At 45.8% G+C, this 25,248-nt stretch overlaps 2 protein-coding genes across 4 annotated transcripts; one reads left to right on the forward strand and one right to left on the reverse strand.

The window, feature by feature from the left end:
- RPLP2 (ribosomal protein lateral stalk subunit P2) lies at positions 406–5,372 on the reverse strand. Of its 2 annotated transcripts, XM_021402385.1 has the most exons (5): positions 5,222–5,372; positions 4,656–4,779; positions 2,860–2,908; positions 1,062–1,160; positions 406–526 (listed from the first exon to the last, which is right to left on the reverse strand). In XM_021402385.1, the coding sequence occupies exons 2-5, from the start codon at positions 4,776–4,778 to the stop codon at positions 450–452; spliced, it is 348 nt and encodes a 115-aa protein (XP_021258060.1). In that variant the 5' UTR covers position 4,779; positions 5,222–5,372; the 3' UTR covers positions 406–449. The 2 variants fall into 2 exon arrangements, with proteins under 2 accessions (XP_021258060.1, XP_021258062.1); XM_021402387.1 differs by lacking the exons at positions 406–526; positions 1,062–1,160 and adding an exon at positions 2,604–2,746.
- PIDD1 (p53-induced death domain protein 1) lies at positions 5,618–22,334 on the forward strand. Of its 2 annotated transcripts, none has more exons than XM_021402384.1 (16): positions 5,618–5,884; positions 7,132–7,503; positions 9,012–9,425; positions 10,123–10,326; positions 11,182–11,236; positions 11,441–11,642; positions 12,298–12,426; positions 12,734–12,913; positions 13,530–13,677; positions 14,713–14,848; positions 15,495–15,645; positions 17,023–17,146; positions 17,929–18,047; positions 18,450–18,557; positions 19,626–19,831; positions 20,424–22,334. In XM_021402384.1, exons 2-16 carry the CDS (start codon positions 7,230–7,232, stop codon positions 20,659–20,661), a joined length of 2,688 nt encoding a protein of 895 aa, XP_021258059.1. In that variant the 5' UTR covers positions 5,618–5,884; positions 7,132–7,229; the 3' UTR covers positions 20,662–22,334. The 2 variants fall into 2 exon arrangements, with proteins under 2 accessions (XP_021258059.1, XP_021258058.1); XM_021402383.1 differs by lacking the exon at positions 5,618–5,884 and adding an exon at positions 5,914–6,042.

Raw genomic sequence — 25,248 nt, forward strand, 5'->3', positions numbered from 1 at the left:
TTGTCTCTGAAATGGTAATGTTTCTGGACTAATTCAGACTTGCTCTCAATTCAAATGGTTTCCTGTTGTATAACAACAATTAACCAGATGCCCCAAATTTATTTTTTCTCTTTATTGCTGAACAGGACTTTTTCCTGAATAACTGAGATAGGAAATTAATATGGAGAAGTTATTATCAGGTAAGATATTTATACATAGTATTTAATAAATAGGAGTCTCAAAAACAAGCATCCAGCTTCATAAAAGCTCAGCAGTTTCCTGACAACTTCAAAAGTAAACTCCCATGGCTCCTCTCTATTGGCTCCTCTCTATTTCACACAGAGCTCAAGTTAAAGCTTTGTCAGAGCTATTTAAAGAGCTGTCAGAATTCAACAGCAGTTACGTCATTATAATAACAAACTCAAAAAAATTTAAACAAACAATTTTAATAATTTCTGTATAACAAATAATTAATCAAATAGGCCAAATCCCATGTCATCATCAGATTCTTCAGATTCTTCCTTCTTCTCTTCTTTCTTCTCCTCAGCTGAAGAAAACAGACAAGCCAAGGGTTAGTATTTACCTTTTTGCACATAGATTTTCAAGAAACATGTGTTAGTGTTCTCAGCTTCCACGTTAATAGTGTTTCAGCCTCCATGGCTGATCTTCAGTGGGACCTTTTGTTCCCTTTCAGTAGACAAACGCTGAAGGGACACAGACACTACTATTGAAGGGATGTCCTTTAAACGGTGAAGTCTTCAGTTCTAAGCCAAAACAAACTTTAAAGTGGATAAAAAAAGAGCAAATGTTTCTTATTGCCCATAGCAAAAACAACAGTTTACTTCATTTTTCAATTACATAGCTAACTGTTAAAGTGGAAAGACCTTGAAATTGGGACTTAAACATTAAGGTTTAGATGTTGTACTAACGGACACAGTTTAGTGGGGAAATAGTGGTGGTAGGTGAATGGTTGGACCAGATGATCTTGGAGGTCTTTTCCAATCTTGATGATCCTAAGATTCTAAGATTTGAACAGAGAAAATGTAACTGTCCTGTAACAATGCCTCTCCAGTCATACTCACCGGCAGCAGGGGCAGCACCTGCAGCAGGAGCAGCAGAGACCCCTCCAGCAGGGGCTGCCACAGCTCCCCCAGCCGGCATGCTGGCAAGCTTTCCATTACCTGAACAGGAAAGAAGAGAAACTATTGAACTGCTCATCACCAGCACAGTCAGGCAAGAACAGGAGCGCAAAAAAAACAAACAAACAAAAAAAAAAAACCCATTCCATGTCTCATGAACTGAACTGTCACTCCATCACTATCACTGCAAGGAACAAGAAACAGCACCTGCAAGAATGAAACCTCAAAAAAAAAAACCCACCAACAAAAAAAACCACCTAAACCTCACATTGAAAGCTTATCCTGAGACCACTAACAGCATACTAACAAGCTTTCTTCTGCATACAAAGTCCACTATTTTCTTCAAAAGCGATCATATAAAAATAGTGGCAAACACATCCGATTTTACACAATACAGAAAAACTGTGTTTTCTGGATAAAGCAGAATAGCCCAGAAATGGATAATCTCAAGATATCTCAAAAACACTGGGTAGTTTTTGTTGTTGTTTTGTTTTAAGGGTACAGAAAACTGTGAGGGCATGACTGGGATTGTGGGGGAGGAAAAAAATATATATTTATGGCAAAGAGTACAGTAACTTAACCAAATTTTCCAACACACTATGAAACCTATTGCATCTCCTTTGAGATTAGCAAACTCACTTCTGATTTATGCTTGTGTTTGGAAAAGTTAGTTAGCTCTCTGGCATCTACCTTTCACATACCAAGGCTCCCTTGGCCCTCAGAGGTCATGTACACTGTATGCTTACTTACATTCCAGTTTCTGGGAATCTGTTTCCAAATAATTCCTTGTTACTTCAAGCTCTAATGAACTAGCCAAGTAAACAAACATGTTCCATATGCATGTCAATATGTTCTAAGAAACAATTTGTTTTAAGAAAAAGTATTACATAAAGAAACAGTTAATGCGTTGCGAGAACATGCATAATGGCTCTCTTAGGCCTTGAAACCACACCAACAGAACGTCCTGTTACCACTCAGAACAGCAGCAACACCAGGCAAAGTCCTGGCAACATTTAAGCAAACATATGCTGAAAAGTTCCCTTTTGCCTAAGTATTTTCAAAAACAGAAAATAATTATATCTAGCTCTTTGCGCTACCCCAACTCTATTATTTCAACCCTATGACTCAGTCAAGTAAAGTTAAAAGTCCCAGACCCAATAGGAGCCAGCAGTTAAGAGCATAAGCTTTCAAGCATTCTTCAGCACTTAAGAGCTCTGTCCTGGAGAAAAGGAAGTACCAGATGTGGGGAGCCCCAGAAGAGATATGGACTGGAGAAGCTTGTATTAATCACTGTGAGTGTAACTGTGCCTTTAAATGAATTGACATGTAATTACACTTAACAATAAATAAGTAAAATAAGTAAATACCTTAAAAAAGCTGTATGTACAAGTGGGTAAACGCAAAAAAAAAAACCAAAACTAAAGAACAGTTAATTCTCTCTTCCTTCAACATGTCCAGAAAACTATGTCATGAGCAAACTACCAGTAAGCTCATACACATTTAAGTCTTCCAGTATAATGTTGTCCACAAGCGAAACCCAGCAGGTACTGGCACCAACCTGCTGGGAGTTAGAATGGACCTGCTGGATTTCAAGCGTTTCAGCAGAAACATGGCATGAAAGTCCTCAACTGAAAGAGGAAAATGATGAATAATCAGGAAGTTGGCAGCAATTCCGTGCTCTCAAGTCTAAGTTACCAAAATAGCGGAGGCAATTATCTGTGACACTCCAGACTGTACTTACCCTGAGCAATGACGTCTTCGATGTTTTTTCCATTCAGCTCACTAATAACCTGTGTAAATTACATTTACAATGTTAATAGCTTCAAAACAACATGAGTATAAGCTACATTTAAACAAGTACTGATTACTATGTGCAATGCCTCCATCCTGCTGCCTGCACAGCTCCAGCATTCCTTATTTCTCAGTGGAAGGAACAGAACATTGCAATAAGAATTCCATCTAGATTTTTTTTTTCTTCCCTGCAAAAGCTTCTTCATGAAACCTATTGCAATAAATTCACAATGAATCCACGAACATTACAGAAGGCAAGATACACAGATGTCACTGAGCCAACTGGGAAAGCCCACTAATGGTCTGTTAGTCGCTGCGGGACTGTTTGCATATCTTGCTCAATATCCACTGGAAGGCTCTGAAGTGCTGGGCATCAGACCAACAACCACAACAGGGCCCCGTTCCTAACATTACCAAATGTCACAGCCAAGCTGGTTACACCCCTGCACTAGGGCAGAGTCCTAACTTCAGTCTAACTACCATTGTTCTATCAGCAGGGATGAGGAAAGCAACACATAGAAACAAAAAATGATAAAGCAAGCAAGCATTTTATAAAAACAATAGAGTACCTCGCAGATCCTACTAGTGAATTCCTGCTAACAGGTGCCAGTGGTGAACACCACAGTCACCAAAGAACTTTTGGCATATTTTCAACGTGCACCTCCTGCTTACGCATCATGCTGATCTGCAAAATGACATTCTTGTGTGCCTGCTTCAACTAGAAGATGCTTTTTAAGAGCCTGCTAGATTTACCCTGGCAAAAGATGCAGCCAGTACAAATAGAAAAGGATGAATTAATCTTGACCAACACCAGTTCCAGAGACACTTTCAGGATATTGGAGGATCAGAGGAAACAATTCAAGCATAAAAGTATTAATGAAACAAAAGCAAGCCAAGGCAGTAGCACCCAGTGTTTAAACAGGAGCACCGTAAGTTCAAGCCAAGATCCCAAACCATAAGGATGCTCCCAGCTGGGTCTACAGGTTATTGGGCTGTGCTGATGGGAGAACAGTCTAGAGCTTTCTCCTCCTCTCCAGAAGCGCTCTGCTACACATATGGGGCAAGTGGCAAGACTTCCCCTCCCACTCCTGTAGCCATTTATCCTTAAGTTCAAAAGGAGTGAAGCTCTGCTACCTCACAAGAAACATTCAATTAGGATACTCTCTCTTAAAAAGTCTGCTTCTCAATATAACCATTTCAGCAATTATTTCTAAAACTGTCCTCCGTATTATTATTGAATGCCTTCACTGTCCTCATTATAGTTTATTATATTCTCATTATAATTCTTGCTGAAGGTAGAAACCCTTCTTTACAGTACACCAAGAAATAATGTAATGCTGAATATCAGATCTTCAGATCTTCTTGCTGTTAATTAAAATTGACCAAAAGCCAAAATTAAGCATTTAAGTGCAAACTACATATTATATTAGAAAAGAAATCACTTTCAATAAATATCATCTGTAGCTACCATCCCAGTGGATTTGGGATTTTTTGGATTTATGTCAAAAGGCAGCAACAACTAACAGAGATACATCTAGAACTGTAAAGACAGACTTCTACAAAGATGCTGTAGAAAATAGTTCTGATTGGCTCAGCAGCGTTTTGGAAATCACGTATGTAGATGATCAGTGAGAAGTAAGACCAGACCAACACTAAGGGGAATAAAGAAACACTGAAGACAAGAGAACAGCTCCAAGGTTCATCGCCAACAGGGATGTAACCCCTGAAATCAGAGGGCAAGACCACCTTGTTCAGGCGTTCGTCGTCTGTCTCGATGCCAACGCTGTCAAGGATCTTTTTCAAGTCCTTTGACGTGGGGGACTCATTGCCACCAAGGACTGCAAGAAGGTATGCTGCAACGTAACGCATCCTGGAAAACAAAAACCGAGATCTTCAATGCCACAGAACTAGGTTGATAATTGTTATTTTCTTTTCCTTTTGCTCTATTTACTAAATAAAACCTGTCGCGGGTGAGGCCGCATTCCCGCCTCCCGCCAGTGTAGGCCCAGTACAGAGGCCGCGAACGCCGCCGGGCCCAGTAGCTCTCGCTGCCCCGATGCCCTGCAGCCAGCGCGGCCCGACGCTTCCCGATCTCGAAATCCCTCCTCGCCCCGCGGCGTGCACCCCTCCCCACCTAGGCGCTGTCGACCCGTCCCTCCTCAGGCCCAGGCCGGCGGAGCACATGGCCGCCGTTGCCCCCCTCCCCGCCCCGAGAGGTCTGGCCCAAGCCCGCTGAGAGCCGCGAGAGGCCGGGAGCGCTCATTCCCGCGGCAGGGGTGGCGGTATGGGGCACAGGGCCGCCCCACGCTTACTTGGCGAGGCGGCGGTGTGAGACAGGCCCGGAACGTGCGCTCGCTGCGACAGCCCGGCGGCGAAAAGGAAAGGGCGGGGCTTCGGCAACGCCTTCTTCCCGTCACCTCTCAACAACGCGCGCTGCCATTGGACCAGGCAGAGGGAGCGGATCAGCCAATGGGAAGCCGCGGGCTTTTCGCACCCGCCGCTCTTCTCAGCACAGGTCTGCGCATGCGCGTTTGAGGCGCAGACACGTGGCTCGTTGTTTCCCCTTTGCACAACCGGAAAGTTCCCCTCTAAAGGTTCTGTCCCAGAACGCACTGTTAGTTCCCCCTAAGCAAGGCTTTCCCTGAGGAAAGAGCCTCTCCTCAAGGGCAGAGCGGTTTCTCTCCGGTGGTAGCGTACTGCTAGGCTTTGCAGCTGGGGAAGCGCATGGTCTCCGCTGCTATCAGCGCGTCCACACGGGCACCGCTCCGCCAGCAACGCGGGGAGCGCAGCAAACGCAGCGCGGCTCGCTGCCCCCAGCCCCGCGGGCCCGGTCCCGCGGCACAGGGCACCGCCCCTGGCACCCGCCTCCCCTCGTCCGGCTGCCTCGGCACCTCCCCCTCCGCCCGCCCTGGCACCAACTTTGCAGGAAGCGGCGGGGCCGAGCCCCAGCAGCGCGGCCGGGCGCGGGACGCAGGGTGTGTGTGCGCGGGGCGAGGCGGGAGTGCTCTGCGGGGCACGGGGTGTGCGGCCGGGAGCGGGGGCTCGGGGCTCTGGGGCTGCTCGGAGCCTTCCACAGATTTACAAAGCTGCCACGCGTGTCTCTAAGAGAGTTTCTGCTCCTTCCGGGAGCCAGGTGCGATCCCTCTCCCCTCTCTGTGGCCAGGAAGCGGCGGTGCTGCTGTGCTGCCCGGCGTTTTTTGGAATCCCGCATCCCTCGCTCAAACCCAGCTTCTATTTGCTGCCTCAGTCCGTGGCAGGGTTTTAAAAGATACGATGTTCGCGTCGTAAACTGCTTTAATTACCAAGCTCGGGAGGAGTTGCAAAAGATAAAGGAAGTGGAAATAACGGCTAATAACACCCCCAGTATGTAACTGGTGGTGTAAAAACAAAGGCAGTGCCTTTGTTTTTACATATTTGTGCTCGCAGCATACCACAGTGATAGCGGCCACTTTTGGAAACCCAAAGGGTGGGTGGATTACGAAGGCATCTTAATACTGAGAAGGTGGAGGACTAATTAATTTGTTCAAGTTTTGTACCTCTGCTCCTTAAGCGTGAAACCCTCTTTAGCACACCACTTACTTTTCCCCTTTCCCCCTCCTTTTGGAGCTGCTGGAGGGGAGAGAGCTACCTGCTGTGGCTCTGTGCCCTATTTGCTGCTGAGGGCAGCAGTCCCATGCCCTATGCAGTGGCCCTGCCTTTAATACCTTCTCCCCAACCCTGCTGCATTTGCTCCACTGCCCTTTGCCTGTTTTCATTTCCATTTACTAGCCACTGTTGCCAAATTTCGCAATTGAGTTGGATGAGAGTTGATGTCAGCCCACGAGCAGCACGCTGGCCTGGGAGAGCTGCTGCTCCTGTGTCAGCATTCCCTGCCACTCTTTCCCTGTTTGCACGCAAACCTTCTTGCTAAGGCACTTTGTGTTCTGCACAAAGCATAGGCACTTACATTTATACCTTTTAAAATTCCTAGTGATATTTATTATGATGGATAATTGGAATAACAGATATTTACTCCATTCCCTGAATTTGCAGGTGTCAGCTGGGAAAACTTAGGGGTTTTCTCTAGAAAGGAGAAGGCTCCGCAGAGCCCCTGCATTTCTGTCCCCACTGCCCGCAAAGCTTTTCGGCAACACGCCTCTTGCCTTCTTGTAGTTCTAAACAGTTTCCAGCCACCCTGGGCTGAGGTGGGAGGCCTTCACTGTGCACATCTGTTCCCTTTCAGAGCCATCCTTTTTCCATTTCCCCATCCCGGCTGCATCCCAGTGCTGCCGGTGCCTGCCCGCCTGGCAAGTCAGAGCATGTCTGGTCCCCCTGGACAAGATGCAGAAGATGGCAGAGCTGCTGGGGCTCAGGGATGAGCGTGGGGAGGGGGCTTCAGAGGCTCCTGCGCTCACAGGCTCCTGGTTGGCAGACAACAGACTCACTCTGGATGTTTGTCCCGACGGCTGCTGTCGGCTGCGCTGGCTGTTTGAGAGGCAACAGGCAGAGGTGGTGCAGGTGGAGCTCCTCCGGCTCAGCAGTAACAATCGCTTGCTTGACACCGTGCTGGGCATCCTTCCACGTTTGAAGCGCCTGAAGTCCCTGGTGCTCAAAGGTGAGTTCCCGGACCCCATTGCCTAGCTTCATGTTGGGGTTTTTCCATCGTTCCGCATCTGCAGAACAAGCTGCCTTAGAGCTTTTTTGTTCTAGTGCCCTGTGCTAGAGCATCGGCTCTTAGCCTTGCTCAGAGCTGCATGCAGATTTGAACAAGAATCAGCTTCTAGACATTTATGTCCTTGCTTTGCCTCTACAGCTGTGTGCAGATCGGTTTTTGGAGTCTGGTTAGGCTGATGCTGCGACACTTTCTTTATCCATGCTCTAGAAGAAGAGCATTTTTTTGCACAACTGTGTAAGGAGTGGGGAATTGAAAAATGTGCCTGTCGGAGTGCGTGTCATTCGGTATTCTGTAATAACTGTTACATGTCTGAATATTATATCATTTCTTGATTTCCTTAACTCTTAGCTGTAGGAGGGTCTCAATATGAATGATGCAATTTTTGTATAGATTGAGTCATTTGATCTTTGGGCGGTGAAATTTTAAAATCATGAGAGAGAAAAGAATTCAGGGTTCCAGCTTACAGCTCTCAAGGCTGAGGTTCATTTCTCTACCTACTATGGATTTCTTATAAAATCTCATACAGATCATTTCATTTGTCTTTTCTCCTACAGTAAGATGATGTTAACGGCAATACCTTTTTATGATGCTTGTTTTGTGAGACAGACGCATCCTCTGAACATCCTGAAGTGCAATAAAGTAGTTCAACTAGATTTTGTTACGTCCCAGGTAGAATGTTTCTCTTAGATTGTTTGTTTACATTCTTCTCCATAATGCAGCATAACAAAAGTTGCCCTCTGCTATGTGCATTCACAAGTAGAGCAATGGAAGGAGAAATGGAGGCAAAGAAGAAATGGGGAATCCTGGACTTGACCTCTTTTTTCTGAGGTGCAACCTTTCACCAGTTTGAGTGTACCAAACTGGGGCGGGACCTGTACCCTTCTCTCTCTGCATTTTCATCTAGCCTTCACAATATTCAATGACTTGCCTTTTTTTTTTGCCACATTTCACTGCTTTTCTCATCTGCCTTGCAAGGGCAGGTCTCATTCCTTGGGGGTGCTTGTTCCCCAGCAGCGCAAGCAGAGTCTGGAGGGTGGGTGAGGAAGGTCTCCCTTGTCCATAAAGTGTTGTGTGTTGTCCACTGGTTGGGACTAGGGGAAAAAGATTCAGGGGCTTGGAAGAGTATGAGCCACTACACTGAGTGGTGGTATATGTGTGGAGTGGCCTGGTTCTTTCTGAACTTTGCCCCACATGTGTTTAGCAGGGCCCCGTGAGTTCACTGTAACATCTCTTGATTACCCAGCAGGTCTTCATAGTTATACCCTGTCACAGATCAGGAAACTGAGGCAAGGTGCAGAAAACCTAGCAAACTTTGTAATCAGTGCTGCTCAGAAACTCACCATCATCTGAGTATCCATGCTATAGCTTCAGAAGGGAGCATTACCTGAGGCTGATGAGGTATCTTTGTATTTATTTTGTCTTCTTCCCCTACTTCCCTTTTCACCTAGGTGGCCATGTCAGAGATGAATTTGGTTCGTGTCAGCACGGCTCCCTGACAACCTTGCCGCCAGATTTTGGGACCCTTAGATATCTCACTCACTTGGATCTCAGCTTCAATAGCCTCTCCACCTTGCCCAGCTGCATCCCTTGCCTCACCAGCCTCCGTGCACTCTTGGTGAGCCACAACAACTTGGTGGCACTTCCTGAGAACTTTGGCTCTCTGAGCAAGCTGACTTTCTTCTCTGCTATGAAAAATCAGCTGAAGGACTTACCTTTGAGCATTGGGGAGCTGGCAGCACTGGAGGACCTGGATCTCTCAGAAAATGTGTTGGAACTTCTCCCTGAAGAGGTTGGAAATCTGCAGAGCTGCATGGAACTGGATCTCTCTGGAAATCGGCTACCAAGCATCCCAGAATCCTTAGGTACCTGTTTTCTTAGGTGACAAGAATAGCGTGAGTCTGCTGAGTTTTTGATACAGGCTAGGATCCCTGAGCCCTTTGCCTCTGTTCCCAGAGTTGCTAGCACAAAGTGTCCATTACGTTAGAGCCAAAATGGGAAGGATATCCGGAAAAACCTGCTGGGTCAAGTCAGTCCCTGTGGGCATTAGTTGGGCATCTAGGGTTCATGCTTTCTGCTTCTGTGAATCAGAAAGGCTCCTAGGATTTTCATACAACCTAAAGTAGTTGAGTCTGGCCTGGCTGTCTTCTGGGGGCATCCAGGACTGGAAACAGAAGAGCTGGGGCTTAAGAGGAAGCAGAACAGCTTGAAATCAGGCTCAGTATTATGGAGCAATGCACTGAGCCAGGCTCTGAATTCCAGTGCCCAGCTTCCCATAGGTTTGCTGGCTCTTGACTCCTCTCATTTTGTCCAGGGGTTGTCACTGATGCTGTAAAGCACAGAACAGGGGTAGCTGCATTGCCTCTCTGCTAGTTCACTGGCCTCATTTATTTTGGGATCCAAAGATATGTAGAGCTATTGTACCTCTCACTTATTGCACATGTGTGAGGGGATGAATATCCAGTGCTGAAAGGCAGGAGTGTGTGTGTGCGTGTGGCGAGAGCTGATGTGCAGTACAATTAACAGCATGGATGGGGAGTCATTGCTTGTTCTAACCTGCAGCCAATTTGAAGTCTCTGCGGCGGCTCCATCTTCACAGCAATCTTCTGGTGACAGTCCCTGCATCGCTCGCCAGACTGCCCAACTTGTCCAGGCTTGATCTGCAGAATAACTGCCTCCGTGCTGTCCCCCCTGAGATCCAGACTGCACCGTTCGTGCACCTCCGAGGCAACCCCTTAGGAGAAACTGAGCCGTCCCTGCAGGCTGGTAATTGCAAGGCTTCTGCTTCTGTGGGTTTTGCCCAGCTGTTCCCTTGCTCAGCCCAGCATGGAATGAACGGATTTGGATTAAAAAAGAGAAGCGGGGGGGCAATCAGATTAGTGTTTATTTGTCTGGTGTTATTAGTAGGTTGTAATGATTCAGGCGGTTTGTTTTTATGAGCCCAAGCCTGTTCTGGAGGTCTTAGAGGTCCCATAAACTGCCTTGCTAGGCCTGCTCTTTGGAAAGATTTTACAGTGAAAGTGAAAATTGGATTCGTGTGAAGCAGATCAGGAGCGTACATTAAGGGGTCTCACCTTTTTAGCAGAAAATACTTGGTGCATGACCTTCAGGCTGTGGTGGCTCATGCTAGAAGCACGGGAGCAATCAGAGATGATTCAGCTGTGCAGTTATCTCCTGCTTTGCCCTTATTCCCGGGCTGCAGGGCAGCAGGCCTTTCTCTAAGATGAAGATGGTATACGAGGAGGAATCTGAGCAGAGTTTCGCGATAGCGCTCACATTCACAAGAACAAGCACTGGTTCCAACAGGTGGCCATAGGTGATCAGTCATGGCCCTGAGAGCCACAGGACTGGTAGAGTGGAAGATTTTCTAACTCCTAAGTTTTGCTTGGGGAGAGAATCAGCATTTCCAGTGTGTCCGAGGGACCCCTTGGCTTCTTCCTATCCTCCTGCTGCTGCTGCTGCTGCTTCATCTGAAGCCCGCTACTGTGTGGGCAGGGTTCCTTTAGCAACTTTTGTCAGATTAGGATTAAGCCAAAACTGAAAGGTAAATTCAACCTTTCTTGTCTACCCTGATCTAAATAACCTCTGCCTCCTCTTCCTACTGAAACCTGGTTGCTGCAGATGAATCCAGTACCACAGAGCTACGGAGACTGTTCCTTGCATCAGAAGAGGATAGGTATGCTTCTAAGAACTAAGAACTTATATTACAGTAGTATAACAAGGCCCCAGACAAGATTGTGCATGGTAGACATTTTGTGTGTGCACGGGGGACTTACTGCCTCACTAGGCCAATCACATACAAGGTGGGAGATTTCTCTGCTGACTTTTTGGACAGCTGGAGTCGTTGCGTTGCCACACATTCACGTATTTCTTCTGAAAGTTTTACAGTGACCTCTGAAGGTTGCAAAGTGGTCCTGGCCTCTGGCATCCGTTTCTGCTTTCCACCGGGGGCTGCCTCTGACCCTCTGCAGATCTACTTCCGAACCCTGGCACCAGACCCTCGATGGGTGAAGCTGAGACACCATGATGTCCTGCTGAGTAGAGTCCTGGAGCTGCAGCCTCATGGGGTCAAATTCCAGCAGGTGAGAGCAGACACAGGCTGCTGCTGAACAATCTGCCTATGCAGTAGCTCAGCAGAGTCTTCTGGGAGAGTCTTTTGGGACTTCAGAGCCAGCTAACCCCCTCCCTGCAGTTTGTAAGTAGCTGCAGGGCTTACTGTCAAAGAAGCTGCACTGCAAAGACTCAAAGAACACAGCCAGCTTCCTTGGTACTGTGCTGTTCTGGTTCCTTTTCCTTTCCAAGTACTTCTGCTTGAGCTGAGCTGTGACCTTCCTAACTCACAGCCCTCTTTCTACACGATTTTCAGCATTTGCCCTTAATCTGTGGGGAAAATGGTTCACATTGTTCCCCAAAAGTCTGATTGTGTCATTTTCATTCGTGCTGGTGAATATTTATGTCACCAGCTCTGTCATGGCTGACAGCAACTCACTGGAAAAGTTACTCTGCCATTTGTGCCCACCGGCTGCTTTTCCTGCAGTCACAATACACAGCACATCAGGTGTCTCCTGTCACCTTTCCTGAGGCTGCAAGGCAGAGCGGATTCCCATCTCCTGCCCTACTCCCTGCCTACAGGCCGTGTTTTGCCTCCCCTTCTTGTCTGCACAGGATGCCACTGAGCAGAGCTAGGCTTGATTTTAGGCTTTATGTTGGTGTCTTACGGGTCTGCTTTTGTGCCAGGAGGTAGAGATCTGGATGCCATATGCCTCCCCAGAAACTCTTCACCAGCGTGAGGTGGTAGTTCGGACCTTTAGTGGGCAGAGCTGGAGTGACCTGAGAACACAAGTGGAGAAGAAGAGAAAGTCAAAGGTAAGCAGGTTGGAATGACTGCTGACACACATCTTTCCTGTTGCTCGCCTTGTTTTTGCCCAACCATGAGGGAGTCTGCTTGAAATATCTCATGAGCTGTGTTTTTACTGGCTGCTATGAAATGGAGTGGATTTCAGCTGTAGGATTTCTTGTGGAGGTGTGTCTGCTGAAGGTGATGACCTGCTGCTCTTTCCATCCTGGTGCTCTTATCTGCTCAGATGTTACTGCCTCTTTTTTTTTTTCCTGCCATTATCATGTTGTGTGGTATGCCCATATGTTTTCTCTTCTTTCCTGTCTTCTGTTACAGAAGCACGTGGCTCATTGTAGTGTCCTTCACTTCTCCTGGTTCCTTGTTGTGTCTCGACTTGTGCAAAATGAATGCAAAGTGCCAACAGAGGGGACTTTGCTCTTTTCCAGTGTGGATCCAAACATCAAAGTGACCTTCCCTCCTGGAGTCACTGAAGAGACTCGCAATGTCAAACTGCAGGTATGTATGCCTAAATAAAGGAGCCCGGTAAGCCCTTGGTGCAGCTAATCTATGTCAAGTAGCAGAACAGATGGTGAAATGTCTGCCCTAGAGTAAGCAGTGCCTGACATGGATGCCTCATGGACAGACCCATCTCCTGTCACTTTCTACCTTAGTTTTTCTGCCTGCAAAACAGGCTGTTCTTCAAACTGCCCCCTGTGGGAAAGTGGGTTTCCTCCTGGTGCTCCCTCCTGCAGATCAGCAGGGAGATACCATGAAGAGAAGCATTTGCTTCTTGTTCCATTACAAAACATACCAAGCCTGGCAGAACAGCTCAGCAAGTGAGGTTTGTGGTGATTACTTACACAGATCTAATTCTAGAGCAGACCCACTAAAATTAGTTGTTCCATATAGTTGGTGGATGCTGCTAAATGCTATTGTAATACCTTGGTCTGGCCCAGCTTGCGCCCTTGACGCCAATATTAAAGCAAACTTCAGCCAAAGTTCCTTACGCTTTCATTTCCCACTGTGAGCCAAGAGCTGTATTTGCTTACTGAGTGCTTGGGGGTATTGTGTGGGAAACGAAGGGATTTGGGTGTCTGATTGCTCCTCTCTCTGCCGTGCGTTCTATGCTCAGGTGCTGCCAGTCTCTGCAGAAGAGATAGCAGAACTCACAGCTGATGCAGGATGCAAAGCCAGTCCTTTGCTCTGCCTCTCCCAGGATTCCCTGGCAGATTTCCTCAGGCCCGTGAAAATTCAGCTCCCGCTCCCATTTGGGGTCACAGGTCAGTTTATTCTCAAAATTGGAAAATGGAAACACTGTGTGGAAAACAGCAAGCGGCAAGCTGGGCATTTTGTTTGACTCTACTGAAAATAACAAAGCTTTTAGCTTTGACTGATGAAGTACATTTGTGTGGTTGATGCTGGTGCAGGATGGCGGGAGCCAAAGGTAGCTGAGGCCCAGCAGACCAGGACTGGGCCTCACGGAACCACCAGCACAAGCTGAGAGAATTGCTGTGGCAAATAGATTTCCCTGCTGAACCACATGTGCGTTTAGACTGCTGGATTTGGTATGGTGGATTGGAGAGACACTCCTACAAAACAAGGAAATGTGTTGTAAAAGGGCTTTGATTCGTGACTGGGAATAGCTTGAAGCAGAAAATGAAGATGCTGCCTCCAGGGATCTACTTTCTATTTTACTTCCTGCTGATAGATCAGGTTCTGAGCCACTGCAGTCTTTCATCTATTACACAGTTATACATGAAGCCATCTCCCACTCTGAATACTAATGTGAAGAGCCTTGAATCAATAGTAGATTTGCCAGGGATTCCTCTGTTGACATGCTGAATACTCTATGTCTTCTCAATCCAGTTTTCCTTGGCATGTCATGTCTTTCTTGTGAAGAAATAAAAGATTTTTGGATATTGGCTTGGCCTTTATTGTAAGACTACCTGGTATTTTTATGTCAGAAGTGCATCAGGATTGAAAAGCCTTCAGTCTGCAAGTTTAGAAAGAGATAAATCTTAATAGTCCTAGGTATTGATGATGAGAATTGTATTGTGAGTCTACATTGTTGGAGAATATTCTAGCATTCAGATTGCCTTATTCTTTTATTACTGCTCTTCTTTAACCGAGTTTTAGTCCTTGATGCTGTAGGGAAAGGCACAAGACTTAACTGGGCACTTTTAAAAAGTAAATCACCCAAAACTGTGGCTGGGTTTGAAAAGCTGTGAATAAAGGTAGTGAGTCAGATACATATATTTACCTCATATTAAAGAATTCTGCTGTATGCAACGTCTCTTGATCATTGTTGTCCTTAGGGTTAAACTTGGATCGGTCAAGGCTACATCTTCTTTGTGGGGATGTGGAGGGCCAAACTTGGGATGACATCACCAGTCAAGTGGTGCTGGAATTCACCCATCTTTATGCAGTATTTGAAGTCACCCACTTCTCCTGGTAAGTGCGGGTTTAATCCTGAGGAGATGATGGGATGTTTCTGTCTTGCTTTTCCCACACCCCAGCCAGGGGTCATGCCATTAGTCCTACCTATTTCTCTTTCTGTTTGCAAGTCAGACCCACTTTGTTTCTACCCATCATTTTTTACCTGCTGATAATAACCCTGATCCCTTTGCCTGTTGTGTATTTTCACTGGAGCAAAGTTTGTGATTCTGCTGCCCTCTATCAGCCCTTCTTGTCTGGCAATGCAGAAAAGTCCAGACAGATTTGCAAGCTCAGTGTCTTTAGAACAAATGCACTCAATTTAGTGCTTCCCACTTTGAATTTGTAATCCTTCAGCTGCAGGTTTCCGGACCACACTCTTCTCAGCTCCCAAGTTCTCAATTTCTTCCTCTGCCTTCTTCACTTTAAATACCATCCTTCACCCTCAGTCTGAGTACTTCTTTGTTATCAGAGAGAATCAGAGGATAAGATAGCTCCTGAAGTGTTGCTTGAGAAACCCATCTTCTCTCAAATCCTGATTTGGTCTTTTCCCCTATGAAGAAATGATCATTGAAGACCCAAACTATTGGCAATCTCATGGATGTGACATCAACTTTTCTTCCTAGGCAGGAACCATCCTTTTTCTTAATTCCTTGTCTGACAGGTACTGGCTGTGGTACACCACCAAGACCTACATTGGAGGCATTGCTAAGAAAGTTTATGAGCGGTTACGTATGTACCAGGTGAACTTCATTGCTCTGCAGAGGAAGAAGGACCCTGAACAAGTCCTCCTACAGTGTCTCCCCAAGCACAAGGTCTTGTATGGGTTGCATTGCCTTTCTCCTGAGCTCCCTGGGCCTCCTTTTGTAGAATGTGAGGGCAACAGTGTGCCAAATGGTCCTGGTCACTGCCCCAAGGTCATGGCTGAGGTATGCTGTAATCGCCCTGTGTTGGTAGTGTGATACTTGTTCACTGGGAATCAGGAGAAGAAGGAAGACTCATTCTATGCAGTGGTGGATGCCATGCAATGGTGGATGGCATGCAGTGATTTCCTCCCCTGCAAACCTTGAAAACTGGGCTGTTAAACTCAGCTGAGTCAGAGTATCTGGCCTCGTGAATGCTGTTAGCCTCCAGAAAACATGAGGCGAAGTGTGTTGGCATAAGCTTCACTCACAATATTAAAGTTAATGCATTACTTTTCTGGCTCAGGTGATTAGTGTGGGCAGCAGAAGCACTGCTTTCATTTCAAGTGGTTGGAAATGTTGGTTTTTCCGATGTTCCTTGCTGTTTACAGCTCGAGCAATGGAACCTCCTTAATATGCTTCTGTGCAATATCTGGTTAGTATATGCTGTGCAGGAGGGCAGTTTGAGCTAATCTGGCTGGTTCAGTACTGATGAAGATATAAGCACTCAACTCCTGCTGCCTCTGTCCTAGGGTTATCATCCCTCAGCAGTGTTACTTCAGGTGTTAGCAAAATAAATGCATCTCTGTTTGGAGAACTTATACCTTGGCAGACAGCGCAACTCAGTGACGCAAGGGTTATTTAATCAGTCTGCTAAAACTGGCCTGGCCTGCATATTCCAAGCCTCTGTATAATGCTCTGATTTGGTTGCTTCTTTTTGATTTATTTGTTCTCCTGTATTGAAAAGACCTGTAGGCATAGACAACTGTTTGGATACTGGGCTAGAATTCTGTTTCCAGAGAAGGCAGCAATGGCACTCACAGTGAGATGAGGATGCTGGGAATCTGCTTTCTTGCCAGGGATGGTCATGGGGTAAAAGAGGAGGTTTACTGATACAAATAGGAAGAAAAATAGAAACTCCTGCACTGCACTGAGACCCCAGGTCTTACAGTGTTACTCCAGGCTGCACTACCTAAACGAGTTCTCTGGTGTCCTCAGCTATGTGCTGAGGGGAATGGTAGCAAGTAAATCCCTGTCTTTGAAGGCTAATAACCTGTTAAAAAAGACAGAGATGTTGCTGATACTACTACTTTTCTTTTTTTTCTGTAGTAAATGTGTCTGGGATGTAGGATGTGGGCATTTGTTCATTTGTTTACATCCTTTCTGTGGAAAATTGTTTTTCTAAATTAAAGATGAGAGAGAGGAGCATTATAGGCATAGGGACGCAGGTCTGGGAACAGATAGTTGCTTCAGACCGAACATGGGGTCCTGTGTTGTCCTTTTTGCCAGGTTGACCCAGTGCTGAGGAAGCTGCAGGACCGCTACCAAGGACCTGAGCCATCTGACATGGTGGAAATGTTTGAAGGAGAGCAATTCTTTGCAGCTTTTGAGAGAGGCATCAGCATCGATATGGGTATGGTAGTGCTGGGCTCCTTTCTGCTTGTGCCTCTCTGACTTCCAGGCCTGTTTCTTCTGGGAGTTCTACGTCCAGTGCACTGCTCACAGCAGCCGGCCCATGGACGCTTAACCTGTCAAGTTCTCTGGTCATTCAACTTTTGTTTGTAAAAAGCGCTTTTTACAGGCTCATGTTTCCTGTTACACTGCTGTAGCCTTCAAAGGGCAATATCCCTTTAATTTTATGACTGATCTGTTTCTGCAGCTAGTAACGCGCTTTTCCTGGCATCTCAGCCAGTGCGCTAGAGTGCCTATGGTGATCTAACTCATATTGTTTGTTTCTAGGTGAACGTATAGAAAGAGGTCTTTTTTTCTCCCTTTACCAAACGTAACGCATCTCTCTCTCTTGCTTCATCTACCTTTCCATTAGGGGAGAAGGAAAAGAGGGAGCAAGACCAAAACTCACAGTGGCTTTTTTTATACCCTACTGTGACTAGATGTGTTACAGCTGCAAACTGAGACATTCTAGGCGAGGAGGGACTTGACCCCATCTGCACTCCTTCCCTAGCCTTGCCTGTCATTCTTGAGCTTGGTCTCCACCTTGTGGCCATTCTCCTTTTTCACCCGTAGGACTTGCTTTCTCAGCAGCCAGAGAGGACAGGGGGGATTGCAGTTCTTTCAGGTCTCAGTAGGAGTGGATGGTAGCTGGGGGGATGCTGGTGGATGATGAGCTGTTGCCTAGGCTTGAAAACATGCACACTTTTCTGTACAAGTTGAGTGTTGTCTGCTTTTCTGACACAGATCGCCCTGACTGTGTGGATGGACGTCTCTCATTTACTTTTTACTCCCACTTGAAGAACATGAAGGAAATCTATGTGACTTCCCCTGTAGACAGGAAAGGCCAAGCTGTAAAAGGCCAGGTGAGCAACCAATGACACTGACATTTTGTTTCCTTCTTCATCATCATCGTCATCGCTTTTATGATGCTCCACATGATGATCTCTGAGCTCTGGGCATGACTCTTCTGCTCTTTCCCGTGGCTTTGCACTTCATTGACTATACCTGGAAGGATCACTCATCAGGATAGCTCTCTGACTTTACATTCCTGCCATTAACTCTTGAGGTGTTGGCAGAGACTAGTTTTTATAGCAGAAACTTCAGTGCCCCTCCCCATCACGCTTAATTGGGAGGCCATATTTTTGGACCGGGGATAGGCGAGAAATTCTGAATTCATTCTTTCTCAGGCAGAAACATCATGGTGCAAACAGATTTGCCCACTGTGCTTGAATCCGAGTCTCACTGCATGCTTTCTGTTTGCAAAGGTCTCTTTCTACCGAGGGGCAGTTCCTGAGAGCATCCCTGAAGATGCCACCAGGAGGAGGAGGGGACCAGACTCCCTCTGGCTCGCTACTCTGCCCATCAAACTGCCCGTGAGTTACTTTGTCTCCTAATCTATGTGGGAAAAGAGCAGGGCCTTCCTGCTCAGCCAGTTTTGTCTTCCATTATGACAACGGCTGCAAAGATTGATTGCAAGAAATCATCTTGCCCATCTACATGAAAGAAAGGAAAGTGCCTTCTCTTCCTTTTGAGATATTTTTGTGTGAAAAGGAAGTTTTCTGTAAATAAAATGAAGGGTAGAGTTGTGGTGACAGATCGCTGAAACACAGCCAGACACAGTTCCTTGAATCTTCTTATGTCAGAGTTCTCTCAGATGTGCACAGAAATCTCCCATGTGCTCTTTCTTTGTCATGGTGGAGAGCTCTCACTCTCCATGACCACTTCTCAAAGGAGAAATGTGAAAAACTGGGAGCAGTCTTCAACTCGTGCTCATCTCGCCAGTCAGGGCACTGGAAGGATGCATGGTCAAGGGAGGGTGGATCATTGGAATGAATGAGGAATGTGGAGGAGGAGGAAGCGTCTGTTTTGTTTATACAGTTCTTAGTCACTTAGCTCATGCTGGCAAGGAAAAGAATGGGCTAGGATGAGGTAGTTACAGGGATTGGTCCAAAGTGCTCTGGCGTGAGCCACTGGCTTTTAAAGGGCAAGCTGTGTTTTACAGTAAGAAAGGCACCTTATTTTATGGAACGTAACCATCTTTCAAGAAACTTAAAGCAATGAATACGTGTGTAGTCTGAACGCTTCACTTCGGATTGTGTGCATGATCCTTTTCTGTCATACGCAGCCTCAACTGGGAGTCTAGTTGAAGAACTTAGATGATTCTTTAAAAAATGCTCTGTAAAGCAAGAAGGAAGGTTTCCAGTATGAGCTGTGACTATGAGCATTATGATTTTATATTTTTCAATGGCACTGAGCACTGCTGATCGCTGTCCGTGTGAGTGCTCATTGCTTCTTACAGCTGTCCTTCAGCCCCAGGTTAGCATCTGCCTTCCTCCCAGTACAAGACAGAAAATTTCAGTGTGGAAGCTGAATGGCCACTGTCCTCTACGAAAAGAATTTTTTTTTAGCAGGTTCTCTTTCTCTCTTCTCTTATGACACAGAGATTGAAACCCCGTTGGGGCGAGACCTCCAGTTCATTGAATGGCTTCTCCTTCCCTCCCTTGAACCTGGGCAATGCTGAGACTGGCTACCTTACACAGGCAAACCTGCTGAGCATCGCCAGGCGTGTGGGAGCTGACTGGCAGACCATTGGCCTGAACCTGGGCCTGACCTATCAACAGATTGAGCGCATAGGATACAATCACAGGTAAGATGGGACACAAGAATCAACAGCACGTGTAGCTGCAGTACAGCAGGATAAATTCATGCTTGACTCATGGAAAGTTTTCTCGCTGACATTGTTTCACTGGATAAAAGATGAGTTAACTAATAATTCTTCTCAAAGCATTACATTTTTCATGGAAAATGGATTATTTTATCGTGTTGTTATAAAACAAAGCTTGATGTTTGAAAGCAATATTTAGAAATAACCAGCCTGATGAACTTTGTTGTTCAGATGCATCACATTCCTACTTTGTTCTCTCATCTGGCCACCTGGCCAGACTCCATCTTTGACAATGAGCAGTCAACCACGGCATTAATTGTAAATATCTATATTCAAAAGATCTTGGCCAAAATGTCAAGAAAGTAGGAGAGAGTGTGGCTTGTTGTGACCAACTTACTGTTCCTATGGGGGAATTAAATTCCAAATTTAATCCCAAAGTCCACTGAGGACTTTGTTTGTGTCTGGATTACTTTACTGTGGGGCTTCAGCCCTTGGCTTGGACTCAGGTAAAGCCTCTTTGGGTCGCCAGTCAGGAGAGCGTCTTGGTTACTTCTGTGCTTTTCCTTTTCTTCAGAGAAGACCTTGATAAGCAAATCCTGGACATGCTTTTCTCATGGGCCCAGCAAAACTCAGAGGATCCTGACTGTGTGAGCAAGCTGATCGCAGCCATGAAAGAGAGCGGCCGCCAGGACATTGCTGATGAGATCGAAACCATCATTGAGCTGGGACGGCAGAAATACAGGGAGTCCATCCGCCGTGTGGGCTTGGAGCAGGAGAGCAGCACTGAAGACTCTGCGATAGCCATGACGTAGTGCCTAGCAGAAGGGAACAGGTTTTGTATAGGGAATCTCTGTGTGACAGTTTCTTAGGGCTGTTCCCCCTGGGGCCAGTGTCTTCCTGAGGAGCTGAATGCTGATCAACTTGTGAGCAGACTACCACGCTCTGTTAGGTCTATACTAACACGCCACTTCTGCTAGTGGCAGTTTATGGTGGCCAGGCAGTTGATAGTGTGTTTATGAACTTCTTCTGTACTTCTTGACCTTGAGTGTCGGATTTCAGAAACTTGGAGGAATTCAGAGCCAAAGTGTCTGTCAGCTGAGTAGTGGCTAAAGTAGCCTTCGATGAATTAATACTGATCTTACATATAGCTATTTATGTGAAACTGTCTTCTTCTGGAGGAACAGGGTGTGAGCATTTGCCTCTAGGTCTGTTTTTGGTCCTGTGCTTGGTAAGAAAGTAGAGGTGTGATCGTGGTGTGAAGTCCTGTAGTGTGGTGGAGACTGTCCAGCTACTTCTATTGATTACGTGTATTGCTCATGGTGAAACATGAACTGTGTTCACCATGAAAATGTGTTTTCTGCCAAATCTCTTCTGGTTCCCTCAAAACAAAATCTAAGGATTTTTGCTCCAGCACCTGCCAGGCTTGTTAGATGAGACTTGCACACTGGTGGTCTTTGACAGAGTTCCAGTTTTATTTTACAAATACGTGGAAATCCTTAACCCTGAAGAGGCCTTAACTTGCCTGAAAGTAAATTTCCCCTTGCAGTTTCCAAGGGATATTCCTCACATCCTCTTTGTGAAATGTGCCTGTGTACTTGTAAAGAAGTTTGCAGAGCTTTGTGAAAAGCATGATGTTAATTTGCATTTTAGAAACTGGTCTGGCCAGCTGTTGCATAGGCACTGTCGTGGGATTGGCATCAATTGTGCTGAGCTAACCTCCCAGTTTTGTGATCCGAATACCTTGTAAATGGCCATAAGCATTTATTGCTTTTTAACTGTGCAGTGACTGACTACTGAGGTGCCCTTCTCTTCCTGTTACACACCTCATAGTATGCCTCAGCTAATGGCCCACTAATAACAGTGGGAAGTTGCACACAAGCTGTTTGGATGTCTACTGTAATCTACATCTGTTCAGCTCTTTCCCAATGGGTTTGGACTCCCACCCTCTAAGCAGTATTTAAGGGATATTCTCAGTCTGAAAGCCTGTGTAAAAATGTCAGCTTGTAACATCCAAAGTTGACCCGCAGCTTCAGGTCTGAGAAGTCCTTGTGCTTTCTTCCCCTTTTCCCCCAGTGAATAATCATCAGTGACCGGATGCTGTATTTCAGACATGCAAATAGTACTATTGAAAGAAGGGCATAAAATTACTCCTTTTTCTTAAGATGTCCTAGCATCTCAGGCCATGGAGCGCACGGAGTGAATGCTACAGCACTGGACAAGGACTTGTAAAGTTGAGCTGTAGCGTTGGGCCTAGGGAATCACTCAGAGCTGATTTCTTAGGCCATGCTGCCCCTCAGGTCTCGTGCTGGTTTTATGTCAACAGTTCGCTTTTGAATGCATATAATCTCTGGTAGTGTGTGTCATATGTTCTTGCTTGGAATTTTCACGTGTACCAACAAGGTATTCATTTTTAACTCCAGTTCTGGAGTGATGCATTTGGGCATATTGCTCTCCTTGGAAATAAAACAAGCACTTAATTGTTTCATGTCGCTGCATTGTCTGCTATTCCATAAATGCTTTGAGGTATGCTAGAGCTGGGTCTCTTTATGCCTGCTGGCAGAAATACATGGATGAGCTGGGCAGTGCTGCATGGAAATGGGGAGAAGAACTCTTGTTTGAGTATCCCAGGCTGCAGGACAGACTACAGCTGAGTTAATGGTGTCACCATATGTCAGCTTTGTTGTGCTAAAGAGGAGTTAACCAGGAAACACATTTAGGGAGTAAGCTTGATGGGCTGGGAGTATGACTGGGGCTCATGGGGAGCAGATCTAGGCAGCACCAATGCTGCTGGAGGGGGTGGTGGGCAGATGTAGGAGATAGGACAGGAGATAGACATGCCAAACTCTAGGCAATATCATCAGAACTTGTGCAGATAACATGAGAGGGACGTTAAGTTACTACCTCAGAGGTGTATCATTATCTCCGGTCTGCTGCTGCATAGCAGCTGCTGGGCTGGGTGGCCTTGGTGGTGGCTGATTTTCTCCTTGCAGCGACACTGAGCGAAGCACTCTGCTGAGGATATGGAGGTGCTGGGAAATCAGAGCCCTTTTCTTCAGCTGACTTGGCATCAAATATTTGCGCTGGATGAAAGTCAACAGAAACCTTGTTCTTTCCAGGTGTGTTATCTTTATCCATAATCTCTTGGAGACACAGTAACTCTTTCTTAAGCATGTAGTTGCTATGGATGGGAAATGCTGGATACAGTTGCAGTACGTGGTTGAAGCAGCAAAAAAATGAAATGGCATTTATCTTTTGATTCCTATTTTCCTCTCTTTTTATTCTTTTTTTTTTTTTTTGGACAGAAATTCATTACAAACATGAGTATTCTCTTTTGCTTCCCAGCTACTATTTGGCTTTTTCTGGTGCCTTCCAGGCACCTCACAGTGTCCTCCTGATTATTTAGATTTTACTGTGCACGATACTGACGGGTCCAAAATTCCTCCAGACACATTTCAGCTTGAAAAATCTTCTTATAAAACAAACAAACATGAATTTAAAAATAAAGGCAAAAAAACATTTTTTTTCTCCTCCTTTTTGATTATAGTGACTCCACCTCCTTAACCCTCATCATTCGAGCCTCTTCCACTTCATATAAACTTACAGATCTCCAGCAGAATGATCGAGTGTTCCTGGGAGGTGAGCAGGGCATTTCTCTTGAGTTTACCTTCACTTCCAACTCCTGCTAACCAGTGCAGTCCTCTGACTGCCAGATAAAATGCTTCCAGCCTGTTCATGGTTTAAACATTAATAAAAGAAACACCTGAGAAATGAAAGCCTAAGTCGAGCTCAAATCAGATTATTAATTACACAACAACACCAGCGAAACCTGGCTGTATCCTGCAGGTGTTGAAAATTCTTTACATGCTCCCACCAGTAAATTGGTGTATAATTCCCAGTAAAAGACCTGAAGGTAACATGTAGGCAGTGAGCCTGAGAGGTCTGCATTCAGCTGATCAGCTGAGGCCAGACAACAGTGCTACAAAATTCAATGCAACATTTGCATTGCTCTGTTAAGAGACAGGTGATACGTGCAGTGTTTTGAGGACTGGGTGGGTGGCTCAGCCGTGACCCTGCAGACCTTGTTACAAGCTGGCAGGAGCACAGATGATATCCTAACAGCTGATAAAATTTCCTGCTGATTGGTACCCTACAGTTTTAATTCATGTCCATACTAGACAGTGTTATTCTGCTGTTTCTTTTAAAAGGGAAAGGAATCTGATTTCTTTTCTGATTGATACTTGTTCCATTTCTCAGCTTCCTTGAAGCAGCTCTGCGACTGGGAAATGAAGAAGCCAGGTAGGCGTCATGAAGATGGAAAATCTTGCCTCTATCTTCCTTCCTTCCTTCCTCTAAGTCTGAAGGTTTAACCCGTGCTGATGGTTGCTTTAGGAGGATGAGACTGGGATCCGTCTGCACAGTTTGTTCACTGAACATCAGAGCAGCTATTGCCTTTTCCAGGTAGGAGACAGCGAAACTGTAAAGTGTACAAAGCACAGGAAGGATGCTCAGAAAAACATATTACAGAGCAATTTTTATTCTATTCACAGCGGAGTATTACATCTCCTGAGAAGGAATGAAGGTTGTGTAGGTGGTTGCTATCCACTGTTTCTCAACTAGGTGGCACCAAATGAAACGATCCAACAGCACCTGCAAAAAGCAAAAGCTGCTGCTTTTTCCCCACTGTGCATAGTTCTATCGCTGACTCATTGCTGTGAAACGTTTGAGGCCAAAATATAAATGTTGTGTTCAGAAAGTAATTGGATAAATTGGTGGGAAAATGATCTGTTAAAAGCCAAATGAATACACAGAGCTGAATGCATTCCCAAGTGGAGGGACTGAAAGGCTGGGGCTGCCTTTCTCAGGCAGGAGATGAGTAAGACAGCAACAATGGAGTAGGTGGAAAAACGAAGCAGGCAGAGGAAGCAGATAAGACATCTCTGCATGCTTCCTCTAGGTGTTATTGCAAGTCCTACTCCTGTTTCTGCTGCCCTGTGGACATGAGGAGACCATGCTTGCATGGGTCAGAAACAGCACTGGTATTTTCTGCTACTTCTAATAAAAACACAAATAGCTTGAGAAATTATTGAGTTCTGTTCCTTCATAATCCACAAAGCAGATATTAGAAAAAGGTACCAGGATGCTGCAGGTCTGCCCATGGGACAGTCTCAGCTCCAAAGCAGCACTAAGAGCTTAAAGATTTGGGCACGAGCATGGGGTGAGGATACAAGTGCTCTGGGTAACCCCAGATTCTAATTATGCTTTGTTGTGCTGATAAAGTGAAGCTTTAGAATGCAGTTAGAAGTAGGACAGGAGAGCTGGCCAAGGGACTCTGTAACAAGATAGCTGGAGGTGGATGTGAGCTTAGGTATGAATCTTCCTCTTGCTTCTTCTTCAGCACA

Source organism: Numida meleagris, chromosome 6 (genome assembly GCF_002078875.1).
Source record: "Numida meleagris isolate 19003 breed g44 Domestic line chromosome 6, NumMel1.0, whole genome shotgun sequence".
Taxonomy (NCBI): domain Eukaryota; kingdom Metazoa; phylum Chordata; class Aves; order Galliformes; family Numididae; genus Numida; species Numida meleagris.